At 36.9% G+C, this 13,719-nt stretch overlaps 2 protein-coding genes across 36 annotated transcripts in view; both read right to left on the reverse strand.

The window, feature by feature from the left end:
• Window positions 1-13,719, reverse strand: part of lrrcc1 (leucine rich repeat and coiled-coil centrosomal protein 1) — a 280,861-nt gene that overhangs the window by 212,299 nt on the left and 54,843 nt on the right. The window lies entirely within an intron of this gene.
• amph (amphiphysin) overlaps window positions 1-13,719 on the reverse strand; it is a 45,774-nt gene that overhangs the window by 5,779 nt on the left and 26,276 nt on the right. For 2 of the 35 annotated variants that reach the window (XM_087239032.1, XM_087239029.1), the window contains exons 1-16: window positions 13,519-13,673; window positions 10,083-10,158; window positions 7,932-8,014; window positions 6,230-6,368; window positions 5,907-6,029; window positions 5,691-5,792; window positions 5,554-5,577; window positions 5,376-5,402; window positions 3,299-5,005; window positions 2,976-3,008; window positions 2,232-2,273; window positions 1,700-1,864; window positions 1,244-1,297; window positions 852-899; window positions 547-600; window positions 270-311 (exon numbers count right to left, since the gene is read on the reverse strand). In XM_087239032.1, coding sequence (XP_087095158.1) covers window positions 270-311; window positions 547-600; window positions 852-899; window positions 1,244-1,297; window positions 1,700-1,864; window positions 2,232-2,273; window positions 2,976-3,008; window positions 3,299-5,005; window positions 5,376-5,402; window positions 5,554-5,577; window positions 5,691-5,792; window positions 5,907-6,029; window positions 6,230-6,368; window positions 7,932-7,990 — 2,619 coding nt within the window. In that variant the 5' untranslated portion in view covers window positions 7,991-8,014; window positions 10,083-10,158; window positions 13,519-13,673. Of the gene's footprint in view, window positions 1-269; window positions 312-546; window positions 601-851; window positions 900-1,243; window positions 1,298-1,699; window positions 1,865-2,231; window positions 2,274-2,975; window positions 3,009-3,298; window positions 5,006-5,375; window positions 5,403-5,553; window positions 5,578-5,690; window positions 5,793-5,906; window positions 6,030-6,229; window positions 6,369-7,931; window positions 8,015-10,082; window positions 10,159-13,518 lie in introns of all 35 variants that reach the window. The other 33 variants (XM_087239018.1, XM_087239009.1, XM_087239040.1 and 30 more) reach the window with 20 other exon arrangements.

Below are 13,719 nucleotides of genomic sequence, written 5' to 3' on the forward strand. Positions count from 1 at the left end.
ATTCATTTAGCCTGCTGTAGAAAAAAACAAGCCACGCCCACTGTTTTCCTCATTTAAAATTCAGTTTTTCTAGGAACTGCATCACAATACAAAAAGAATAACGATCGCAGTTTCCGGTTCAAGGGGACTTTTAAATGCAATTACATATGGCTTCATAAGACAAAACAAAAATACATTAAATATTTTGACAGCAACATTAAAATTACTGCATGAAACAAAAACATAACATTAAAAAAAGTGATTTGATCTATTAAGACTTAAACAATTACCGGAGTCTCTTCAATGGGAGACTCTTTATCTTCAACAGAAGCCTATGCAAAAAGAAATGTAGTAGTCAGCATCATTACACACTCATATATTCAAATTGACAATGACACATGCTAAATGAATGAGTGTCTGGATTCTCTTCATAACCGTTACTACTCTTCCATATCAGAGCCTGGATGAACATCTGAATGAAGCTTTATTATACATGTTTAGCTGCAGAAATGTGGTAACAATACCCATTTCATGATTATTATGCAATGATTATAGAAGTGAAATTACCAGAGCCGCCTCTGTAGGTGACTCCTTTTCTGTTTCTTGGACTGGAACAGAGTCCTACATGCAAATAAAAATCATTCAAGCTATCTGCAATTCCTGTAACATGTATATACTTCCAAATAACACCACCTGTTCGCCTATAATATCTTGCATCTCATACATAATTCATTTTCACACGTTGCTAAAGCCAAATGGCTGTTTCTACAGAAAATTTGCTAGATACAGTACGAAAGCAAGCACATATGCGACAGTGCTGCATATGACTTGAGTTTCTCCTATGCCATTCATTAGACATAAGTTATAGTTACCGGGGATTCTTCACTGAGTTGCTCCTTTTCTATGTCCTCAACTGGGAGCTAAAGAATGGTTGAGACTTTTTCATCAACAATACAATTCTCAGGCTCAACCTAATTCTTTGTAAAAACTATTGATGTACTACTAACTACTCATGTAAATGCAGTGTATTTTTAAAGATCCACTGTGTTTATGACAACATAATTAAGCCAATGTGAAATAAAAAAACTAATACTGAAAATAAAACAGGAGAAAAACACAAAGTATGCTATTTTAACAAAATAAAAGACATTCAGAATTACAAAAGAGCTTAATATAGACAATCTCCCTTTTCAAACTAAATATGTTTGATGGCCACCATGCTGGCACAGTTTTAATTCCAAATTTAGTGGTTTAAGGCACATACCTCAGCCTGCTCAGCTGCTTCAGGCTCAGCAGACACTGGAGACTCCACAGTGCTCTTTATAAACAACAGTACACAAATATGATCAGTGGCTATTGTTCATTTCTGATCGGTTTGGTGTGAGTGAAATGTGTAGGCAAAAACGTAATGATCGTATAACATTATGTCAACAATGGCAATAACATGATGGATGATGAGGATGATGATGATGAAGAAGAAGATAACGATGAAGATGCTTAAAATACTGACAATGTGATGAAAAGCATCAACAAGCCAATGCAAATAAAGATGATGATGACCGTGATGATGATGATGATGAGGATGATGTGATGAAAATAATAACAGTAATGATAAAAAACATTGATGAACATAACAAAAATGATGACAATGGTGCTGATGATGGAGGAGGTGGTGACAATGTTTTTGATGATGGTTAGATTTTTACGCTTCGTCACTCACAGTGGGCGTTTCAGCGGGAGGGCTTGAAGCTGTTATCTCCTCAGGTTGTGTGTCTGTTGGAGGAGTGGTGACAGGACCCTCTCCACCCTCAGGTTCTGAGGCTGGAGATGCTTCACCTTCTCCTTCAGCTACATCACCCTCTGGGGCCTCAGCCTCGGCTTCAGGCTTTATGTACATTTACAAGGACACAATCAGAAGACTGCCAAATGATACCCTTACCTCTGGACTAGTGTCTAATCCACTAAGTTTAAAACCACATTCACTTTCAGATTAGACCCAGCAGTTATCTAACATTTGAAACAAGCAATGACATATGAGTATATGTTGTACAATCACAATTTGAGGCACAACAATCATTGGAGACATGATAAAATGCATTTGAAAATATTTCCCAACAAAACAGAACAGATTGCGCACAACAAAATTATATTACGAGAAACATCTATACATCATACCCACTGACAGCAACTAATTATGAGGAGTTATTTCAGGGATGGTGCAAAGCATTAACAGTTAAAATAAATCCACTCACCATCTTATCAAAGTCAGCCATAAATGTTGGGACTGTTGCATCCTAAAAATAACAGAGAATAAAAGGATAGAAATAAGCACATTACTCACATGAAATCAGAAATATAACCAGCTAAGTTAGACAGGGTTGTTTTGTTCTAAAATCGTTTTTGTGAGAAATATTTTATCAGATCTTTCAAGGAAAAGGAATTAGTAGGGGTCATCACAGCATTAAAAATAAAAACAACAGTAGACTTATTAAAGCAGAACCACTGTTATTTTTACCACACGATTCTGCGTATTCATTGAAAAAATGGTAAAAAGAAAAACTGTGATAAAATATGGTAACATCAGAAATAAGTTAGAAATATCCTGTATTTCTATATTTATACATATTTCTTAAAATGGACCAACTACTTGGGGGGGTGATTTTTGTTTAGATCCAGTATTATTTTATCTTTTGCTTTAAGATATTTTTTAAATAAACTAAGAGATATAATGACAATGACTGGTGATAAAACCACCCATTTTGATTTTACAGACTCTACATCAAGCAAATGTATTTAAAAAAAAAAGATTAAATACATTAAAAGAAATTTAAAAAATCCACAAATATTACAGCATCTCTAAAAACTAAAAGCTTCGCTAAAATTCTACTATTTTAGCCTAGCACAGTCACTTAGGCCACATTGACAGTGATTCATATTTTCATTATGACTTCTCTTCTAATCTACTGCAAAGAGCACCATTCTAACCTCTCATTTACCTTAGGAAATCCATTAAAAGTCTTGTTGGAAACCTAAACCGAATTAAATAAGCAATTAGTATTTAAACCCTTAAAGACATGTATTTTAATTGCACAGACTAAGTCGGAAAACTAAGTTGTACTTAATTAGCAGAATTAACAAACAAAGCAAGCAAAGGAGAGAGAGGAGAACAGGTCTTGGGGCTGTGGACAGTGGGAAGGGTTCCTGGGTCCGAAGGGTTTTGTAGCAGGAAAGTGGTACTTCATCTGCAGGCAGGAAAAGAGGGAAGTATTCTCGCTGTAGTCTACTCTATACTAAGCTAACAGTGGCAGGAATCAGGTACCTCTTCCAGTTCGGTATCTATTTCTTGGTATAACTTTCCGTATCTTCGATTTGCGACTTCATCTTCAGACAGGTCTGAGTTTTCTGGCTCTTTGTGAATAACCCGGTCCTCTGCAACAGTACTTTTTGGATTAGAGCTGCCTTGTGGCCCAGGGAAGGAGGCAATGGGCTCTTGAGGTGGAACAGCCTCACCTGGCCAGCCTGCTGTGAAGTTTCCTTGGCCATCAGAAGAGAAGAAGCCACTGCTATCGCTCACCTCCTGCCAGGAGCCTTTACTGGAGCTCTCGGAATCTGCAGCTGGTGGAGGAAAGGCTGCCCACTGAGCAAACCCATTGCCTTGTCCAGTGTTGTCATCAAACACACCAGAGTCTTTTTCATCACCACCAGTCTCCTTTGTCCCAGTGGAGTCAAAACCCTTTGCCCACTCCTGGACATTCTCGTTGTTAAATGGATCCCTGCCACTTTCATTGTCAAAAGGATTAGATGTGATCTCATTAGCAAATGGGTCTTGATCACCCTCAGTAGCAAAAGGGTCTGATGTGAATCCAGCTGCAAAGGGGTCTGTTGACCACTGTCCTTCGCCTTCTGGCTGGCTCTCAGCAAACGGATCAGTATCAAACCCAGTTTTCACATTCTCTGTTGGTAACTCTTCTGTACCGAAAAGTTCACTGCCACTTGTAGCAAAAGGATCACTCCCAGAAAAGCCACTTGGATCTTGATCTGAGGTGGCAAATGGATCATTACCAGTGCCGAATGGGTCATCCCCTGATGTGGCAAAAGGATCATCTCCTGTACCAAATGGATCATTACTTTCGGTGCCAAAAGGGTCTAAACTCAGAGCAGATTCAATAATGTTTTGAGGCATATCTGCTCCTGTTTCAGCTGGGTCTGCAAGCAGCTCGCCTGGGCTTTTTTCAAACTCTGAGCCACATGGCGCTGCTTCAGGCTGATCCCAGTTGGCTGCAAATGCATCACCGCCAAATCCAGAGTCAGCGGGGGTAATCTGCTCGGGGACACCGACACCATCAGCTCTTCCCCAGTCTGCAAAGCCCACTTGGGCCACAGAACTTTGTTCTGGTGCCACAACAGCATTCTCATTCTCAGTAGATTCAAGCTCATCATCTGCACTGACCCACCCACCATTTTGTCCTGGAACATCACCCCATTCTTCAGCAGTCTCGTACTCTGACCCGGATCCATCTAGATCAACCTGGCTAGATAGGCCCCATCTGGAACTATCTGCCCCTGCACCCTCCATGGGATCCTGAATTTCCTGACCAAACTCATTGGTGAAAATGATTCCAGGCATTGCTTGTAAGCCTACTGTCTCCTCTGCCCCTCCCTCCTCTGACACGAAACCTGTCTTTTCTTCTGCCCATTCCACTTGATTTGTTGCCCAGTCTGTCTGCCCTTCCTCTACACCCTCCTGCCCCTGTCCTGGATGCTGTTGTTCGGCCTCGCCACCCCCCACAGCACAGGGATCACAGTCTGGGTTTGGCTCAGGATAATTTTCCGTATCCCAGGCTCTAACCTCATCTGTGGCCGTCTCTCCTTGAGGCTGTGGTGTTGAATCTGTAGGCCAACCATCAGCAGGTGGCCAGCCCTGCCCATCCGCTGCAGGTTGAGTATTTGCAGATTCATCTGTAACCGTAGTGGCAGAAGAGCCAAAGTCAGCTGCCCAGTTGGCAGTGAAGCCAGCATCTGTAGCCTGATGAGGAAAGAAAGGTAAAACCTGTTTACTATTCAAACAAGTTTTCTCAACAAGATGGGGGCCAACAGGGAGTGGGGGTCATGAGACAGAAGGGGTAAAACAGAAAACAGATTTGTCACAGAAACAAAAATGAAAAAACTAATATTTTGATTTGAGGAACAGAGTACAAGAACATGTGCTAACTGAGATGCTGTCACACGGATGACATGTCAGACAGATTTAATTGGCAACAGTAATGAATAAATTAACATTTATGAGGTAATCTGCCATTTTCCAAAGTCTTGAAAGCTGGGGTTAATTCTGCCATGAACTTTAATTACATTTCCACTTCATTCATACTGAGACACTTTCATCAGTCATTACTTACGGGCTGTGCAGGTTGTGCAGCATCTCCCTAGAAATGAAATCAGAGTTATTTGATGTCAGCTTGACTGGAGTAATTCAAGGTCTGTCATGAGAATAACCATCACATTTCATGCCAGTGCAAAATTATTATTTCAAAAATAATTTCAAATTCTGGCCACTTCTTTTGATATCAGACTCACCGTCCAAAGATCCCAAGGTAGTGTCTGTGTAAAAAAAACATAATTTAAACAAAAACTTTTCTTATTTACTGACTGATTAATACTCCATGTTAATTAAAAATAGAGAAATTATAGATAAACAAGGTGGTCAGAAGGACCTGAGATACTGGTGATTGGGTCTGCCCAATAGGTGTACTGGTATCAGGCTTGAATGGATCAAAATCCAGGTCCAGAAGAGATTCTCCGGGCCTCTCGTTTGGCTTAAGTAAGAACATAAAATGGATCCAATTTTTAATTTTAGTAAAATTCCTGATAAGGGCATTGGGTTATAAGTTTTTGGAAATAGCAGAGGACTCCAGCCAATGTTCACTCACCTGTGGTGATGTAACACTGATCTCTGGGAATCCTCCATCGAACAGATCGATTATCTGCTCTTGTTGAAGCTCCCTGGTTGGAGTAACTTTTGGAGGAGGTGGTTTTGGAGGTCCCATCTTCAGCTGATATGAAGAGATACCATAAGCAGCATTGGACCTCACAATTCAAAACCTTATCTGTAGCCTATCTTATAAGTCTTATTTGTACTGCACATCATGAATATACTGCAAATTTAAAGTATTTATTTATTAATTCAGCCTGATTGTTGCAGGAAACCTGGACAATCACGAGGGCTGTGTGTTTTGGAATTGTTAGGTTCTACCTGTGAAGGTGATTTGGGTCGAGGTGGGCCAGGAGATGTGGGCCTCAGTGTGTGGTTAGGACTGGCTGCTGGGCTGCTGTCTGGACTCTCATCGTCAGGCGGGGAGGGAGTCCTGGCTAATCGTAGGGGCCCAGAGTCGCTGTCAAAACAATAAAACTGCAACTATTAAAAAACACAACTGTATCTTGGATCCTGTATTGTTGCCTTTTTCATTCACATACAATCAGAATTCTTAATAGAGATTTTTATGGAGAACAACCTGTTCAGCCTTTGCTATATAACTTGTTAAAGAACTGGTCTCACTTTGCTGCAGTTTGTCAAAGTACTTATAAATGGATTTATCACAATCAGCTTATTAGCTACTTTATCATTTTATTTTCATTATGATGCAATTCAGGAAAATTGGACAGTGTAGAACATTCAAAGCTTTGAAATCCCAATAAGCAATAGTTGAATACAGTAACAAAACAGCTGCCCACTAAAGGCTTTTGACACCACCAATCACCAACAAGATCTACAAAACTAAACACAATCATCATCTTCTCAAGCACAGTGCTGTTCAGCTATGGGGTCTTCTGCAGTACAAATCAACTTTGTACAGGTTATTTACTAACTCAAATGTGTTCTTTCACTAAATTGGTTATCTTATATTAAACTTTTTAACACATAAGAGAAAGTAAAACTTTAATGCCTACGCAATAGTCTAAATGCTATTCCACTTACCGTTTCTCTCTGTATCAGGAAGAACACAAACAGAGCCCATACAAATGTTTAATTGTAAGCATTTGAAGGCACAATTATGGAAACACTTTTTTTCTTTTTATTTAATAAGGTTGTAACATATTAAACAAAATAAGATTCTTCAATCTATGGCCCAATGACAATTCTATTTTTGTACCCCTACCCCATCCCCTTCCTCTTGGCCCTTGAAACAGAGTGCGAAGTGGAAGGGCTTTAAAATTTACTCCTAAGAAATGGGACAGCACTACAACGCCTACATACGTCATAATATGTCATACTTCATGAGATTGACGATTTCAACTGCTGTAGTTATTCCAGTTGCTTTCTTTTTGGTATTTATCTTTAGGAAATCACTGAAGGCATATATCATGTTGTTATAATGATAAAATGTGGCAATAAGATCGTAACTGTACTGTGTTTTTACACAGTGGCCATATCCATCTATGTAAACACACGAAAACAACATTAACATTATAGCAGACACTGTAAAAAGCTTATTCTCAGCCACTAAACTTTTCTGACAGGGGTTTCGAGTGTCATCGAGTGACAGAATGTTGTGAGACTACTGTAGAGGAGTTATTATTAGGTATTATAGATTATAATAATTTTCCGTTTTTTATTTTAGCGTTTGTTTTTTTTAATGCATGATGGTAATACACGAACGCCCTTATGAATGTATTAAAAATATGCTTGTTTGTTGTTTAATTCGTAATAATGAGTGGTCCTGAAAAATCTTTGTTTTAAGGGGTTTCTAGTCCTTCCCCTTAGCCCTTCAAGCAAAAGAAAATTGTGAAACCCCTACCCCTTCACGTAAACATGCAAAATGAGGGGTAAAGGGAAGGGCTAAGAGGTAAAATTGGGATTGGGCCTACAGTATATCTACTACAGAGAACCAACAGTTCTACTATAATATACAGTACACTGTACTTTCTGGGGATGGAGGTTAATGGGGGTTTCTTACCTGGGTGCTCCTTGAATCGTGAACATTTTGTCTGAGTGTTGTTCAGCGAGCTTATTCATTACTTCATACAGCTTATGACAGAGCTAGATCCAAAACATAGAGAAAAAAGAGATTTAGGTATTGTAGTGCTATTGCTCATGGGCCCTTTTCACATTTACAGGTTTCTAGCAATCATAGTTGGCTAAACTTAGAGCACAGTTCACACACAGAGTACAACAAATCATTTTTTTTTACAATCCTTATTTCTGAATAATAAAAGAAACACTTCACGATGGCATTATAAAGACATTTAGAAAAAGGAAACGAATTGTGTGAGATAGTAAAGAAATGTCTTGGTCATAGACACTGCGATAGAAACACTTCACAGGTAATTAATTTTTTTGTAAATTGATGCAAAGATGAAAAAATACATAATGTAAATACATATAAATGTACAAAGGTTTTTGATTTTTAGATCTAAATATTAACATTGTTCAAGGATTTAAGATTCTGATGACCATTAAAAATGTCAACCTAATGAACCTAAACATTATCATGTGATTGGTAATAAAAAGTATGTAAATCAAAATATTTTTTAAATTTCTAATTCATAATCACATCATAAACAATTAATGCTCAAATGATTTCAATGTGTTTTGAATGTAGAATGAAGGGAAACAAATAGTTCATACTCATACAAAAATATTAATTATAAAAGAAAAGCATGTCACTGCAGAGATGCATTGACCTTAGTGCTGGTCACGCTTGCACAAACAGAGCAGATCTTTGCAGTAGCTTCAGTGCCGAGCTGTACTGTATGCCCCTTCTGGCAATATAAGTCTTTAACAATGCACTGATGTCCACTGACGGCCACATGCTGTGTCTAATAATAAACACAATATACCATGTAGAGTTCACTGTTGAAACAGTTCAACCTTCAGCGTGGACTCAGAATGACGAGTAAACTGTTAAATGATAAATGGAAAGTGTGGATCTAAAAGAAAACACGAGCATTCACTTGTCTCTCTAACAGTAGAATTAATGCATTTCAAAACACTGAATGTGATCTCATTTCAGAAAATGAAAGTTTTTTTTAATCTCACACTGAACATCTGCTAAAATACATGTGCATATTTACTGCATGGATCACGAATATCTGTATTCCACCTACATTAATCTAAAGGGTGAGACACTTCACAGAGCAGCTATATGTTTAATTTACACATTCGGGTTGTGATCTGATTTTCAAAATATGCTCTGCTTTGTTACAGAGTTAAAAAGCCTCTTCAATATCCCTCAATGACTTATCAGTGTCTCTTCAGCGATTTTTAAAATACAAATACACAAAGATATCTATCTTTCATGAGTTTTAGCTGTGGCACAACGGACAGCTTGAGTCGAAAATGAGATCAAGAAAAGGCATGAGAAATTTTCTTTGACTGTCTGCCAGGATCAGAAAAAAAGCTCTTAAACTGACTCCATAAATACGTGAATTTTATCATAAACCATCTTTGAAAAAAACAGCAGCCTGTGACAGCTCTAATAAAGCCCTCATGCAGCAGGAACTGTAGTGAGGATGTCAATCCCGGGTTACTCATGCGACTAGAAAGAACTATGACTCACAAAGAAAAACATTGTCTTTGTATTTCTTGAGCACCCAGTTTTTTTATTGTTTGTGACAGAAACATCATGTTTAACAGATTCTATACCTTTATGCAGCAACATTTCTATCTGTAACTATAGTCATTGTCAGATTATGTGATGTGAACCTCTAAATTTTTGTTATTTCATGGACAAAAACATTTGAGACTACATCTTTCTGACCAATCATTGTGCATCTTTAAAGAGATGCATTAAGTTGTTGAGAAATTGGAGCTAGCAACTAAAAGAAAAGTTTTTTTTACATATGTATAATTCCACCTTTAGCAGCACCAATACCACCATTTGTCTTTTAATTTGGCATGTTTGAAAGCCATGTTTAAAAGAGAATGAATAAATGTAATAAAACATCACAAATGCTATAAGTTAGTAAGCCAATTGTCATGTCGATTAAATGATTAATTCTTGCATCCCAGTGTAGTTTATAAATCACCATGGGACATCATGGGAATGTGGCAAATCAGGCTTATATTTTACAATTTGACCTTAGCATTAGAAATTAAACCAACTTACAAAAGAGATCTCCCTGTGGAATCGGGCTTCCAGGCTGGAGACGTTCTTGAAGGTGCTCACATAAAACCCCACCCGACTGCAAAGAGGAAAGGAGAGGAATAATGATTAGGCTTCAGCATCCAACAAGTGCGCAATGTGTTGAACAAGCATCTGGAGAATCTAAAAAAATGTTTTTCTCTTTAAAAAAGATCTTAGAGAATTTTTAAGTAAATGAGTAATCACTGGGTTAACATGCTTATTTGCATATTTGTAATGCCAGTGCCATTGATTGGACAATTACAGTATGTGACCTGTTCACATAAATAACAATGTATATCCTCATAATATATATTGCCTATATTATAAACTGCTACCTTTCTTAACTGACTTATCATGTTATAAAGGTTGTAACAAAAAAGCCTCTTCTTAATACCAACTGACATATTTTCAGTGGAGCAGTGGGTAAAACATAGTGCTAACCACACTTATAAAATTGAAAGTGTAAAATGTTCTTAAGCCAGGGGCTAAAAGCAGGGTTTAAAAAGAAAAAACCCAAGGTTTAGATTGTGAAAATGTTTCTTATGAAAATCTGTGAGAAAAAAAAAACAGGAAAGCACATGTAAAGGAAAATGTAATGCACTAACACAAACTTGTCTGAACCCTAAATAGATTGTTCACCCAAAATGAAAATTCTGTGATGATTTACCCACCATTCATTTGGTCGAAACCTATTTTGGTTTCTTCCTTCTATTGGAGACAAAAGACATTAAGTGAGTAAATGATAGCAGAATTTTAGGGGTGAACTATCTCTTTAAACATCATTTTCTCAGCATTACATTAAAGGGGGAGTTCAGTCAAAAACTGAGAATTCTGTCATCATTTACTCACTCTTCACTTGTAAGAAACCTGTTTGAGCTTCCTTCTTCTGTTAAACACAAAAGCGTGTAGTCAATGGTGACCGATTTCTGTCTTTCTTTAAAATACAGTTATTAGTCCCCCTGAATTATTAGCCCCCCTGTTTATTGTCCCCCCTATTTCTGTTATACGGAGAGATTTTTTCAACACATTTCTAAAACATAACAGTTTTAACAACTCTTTTCAAATAACTGGTTTATTTTATCTTTGCCATGATGACAGTACATAATATTTGACTAGATATTTTTCAATACACTTCTAAACAGCTCAAAGGAACATTTAAAGGCTTAACTAAGTTAATTAGGTTAACTAGGCAGGTTAGGGTAATTAGGCAATTCTTTGTATATGGAGGTTTATTTTGTAGACTAGCGTAAAAAAATAGCTTAAAGGGGCTAATAATTTTCACCTGAAAATGTTTATTTAAATAATTAAAAACTTTTTATTCTTCCAGAAATAAAACAAATCAGTCTTTTTCCAGAAGAAAAAATATTATCAGACATACTGTGAAAATATCCTTGCTCTGTTAAACATCATTTAAGAAATAATTAAAAGTAAAACAAAAATCAAAGGGGGGCTAATAATTCTGACTTCAACTGTACTAATGTTTAGTACAAAAAAGAAACCTTTAAAACTATTTGAGCACTTATGAAAAGTTTTGAAACCACTTAAGGGTGAGTAAATGGGGAATAAATCATCATTTTGGGCTGAACTATTCATTTAAAGACATTGTAATCCTTAATAAACCACCACATTAAAATTCAAACATGTAAGTCACCACTCAAAGTTACACTTGAAAAGAACCCTGAAATTCTAAATAATATATAGTGACGTCTGCGACAGTTATAAATGTATCTCAGCCCCATTTCTCTCTGGCCTGTACTGAAATGAGCGTGGCTGCAGGGCTGGTGCAGAGAGGAAGCTGCCGATTGGATGGATTATATAACCAGACTGTTGCTCCAGTGAGCAGACAGACCCTCTCAGCTCAAAACAACACACTGCTTACCACAGCATATTCACCACAACCTAAACACACATTACTACATACAATCACAATCAATCAACACTCAGAATATCAATAAAGTTAGCTAAAGGTATAGTTCCCCCAAAAATGATATTTATTATAATAATTAATATATTAATATATATATATATATATATATATATATATATATATATATATATATATATATATATATATATTATAATAAGTAATATATATTTTTGAAACATTAACATAATATTTAATTCACTTTCATTTATGTATTTAAAATCACTTTTATCTGTTGCACCTCTTTATGGTTCTTTACGACAAAAGAAAATGTGCTTTAAATGAACTGATGACTAATTCTAGACACTTGCATTCTGATCATTTTGAAAAAAGGATTATTCCTGTTGTGTAAACAGCTATTTATGGTGGGTTATTACATTTATCGCAGCAGTCCTGCTGTTATCCACACAAATGTTGTACATTTCCAACACATTACAGCTGTATTTACACTCCATGGATCAAGTGACTCGATTCAGATTTTTTTTCTCTTATGTGGCACAGATCGGATTTAGCTCATGTACGTTTGGAAAAAAATTTAAATTTACTTAAATCAGATTTAGGCCTTGTTCATATGTGGAAATTTATCTGATATGAATCAGTGTCTACAGTGTAAGCAGGTAGATCAGATTTTCACCTGTCAATGCGAGTCAAACATTAAAAACTAGCGAATGACGTCATCTCTGACCCTTTCATTTCAAAACAGACTACTTCACAAACCTTAAATCTCGTACTTGAGGACTAAAAAATTTACAGGACTTTTATATTTACATGTAGCACAAGTATTTAAGCATGTTAACGAGAGAGAGAGGAAGAGTGCACGCAACGTCCACCACGTAAGCATTAAAACTATTATGACTATTAAAACTGTCATACATCACGTGCATAAATTAAGCCATGGGCATTACATTAAGATGCCTACTAGTTTAAAAATGGCTAGATTAAAAGAACTTTTCTGTAGTAAACTATAGTTAAACAACTATAAGAATATAAACCAAAAGAATAAAAAAAATGTACTCCCTGTGAACACATTGAAATCAGGAATGGAGAAAAAAGCCATCTTTTATTATCGTCTGTCAGTCAGCGCCAGCTCTTTTTTTTCACTGGTCATTGTGCCTTTGCCGTGTGCTGTGTTAATGCAGACAATTGGAAATGAGTTCCTTTTAAAAGATGATGTAAGCCGGTCAGCAAAAACATTGGATACTGTCACAAAATCGGAATTGACCATCAAGATCTGCAGTGTAGATGCAGCTTACATCGAAAATGCACAAAAGGACACATTCCTTTCAGCCCACACAGTTTACAAACGCAGAGAAATCCAGATTAGCTAAAGTCGGACAATCTCTTGCTATAGTTGCTATAGTGCACAAAAAACAAAAAACGTTCAATCACATGATGTTACATTTGATAAATGTGCCCTATTTTCTTTTTTACTTGGCTTTTAACTTGCAGTATATTATGTTCCATTATTAAAATATAGAGAAATCAGCACCTTACCTCTTCTACAACACATAACAGCAGAAACGACATGGCATGAGAGTGTTCACAGCTAGCATGCTGTGCAACTAATGGATAAATCGGGAACACTGCATGTACATGTACATTGCAGAAAGGCCTTTGGTCAAATGAGATCAATATTATCGGACAGAGCCTTGTATTGTGAGGCCACCAGGCTTTAAATATAACTGACACCTCTCT

This window comes from Danio rerio, chromosome 2 (assembly GCF_052040795.2).
Source record: "Danio rerio strain M-AB ecotype USA chromosome 2, GRCz13ab, whole genome shotgun sequence".
Taxonomy (NCBI): Eukaryota; Metazoa; Chordata; class Actinopteri; order Cypriniformes; family Danionidae; genus Danio; species Danio rerio.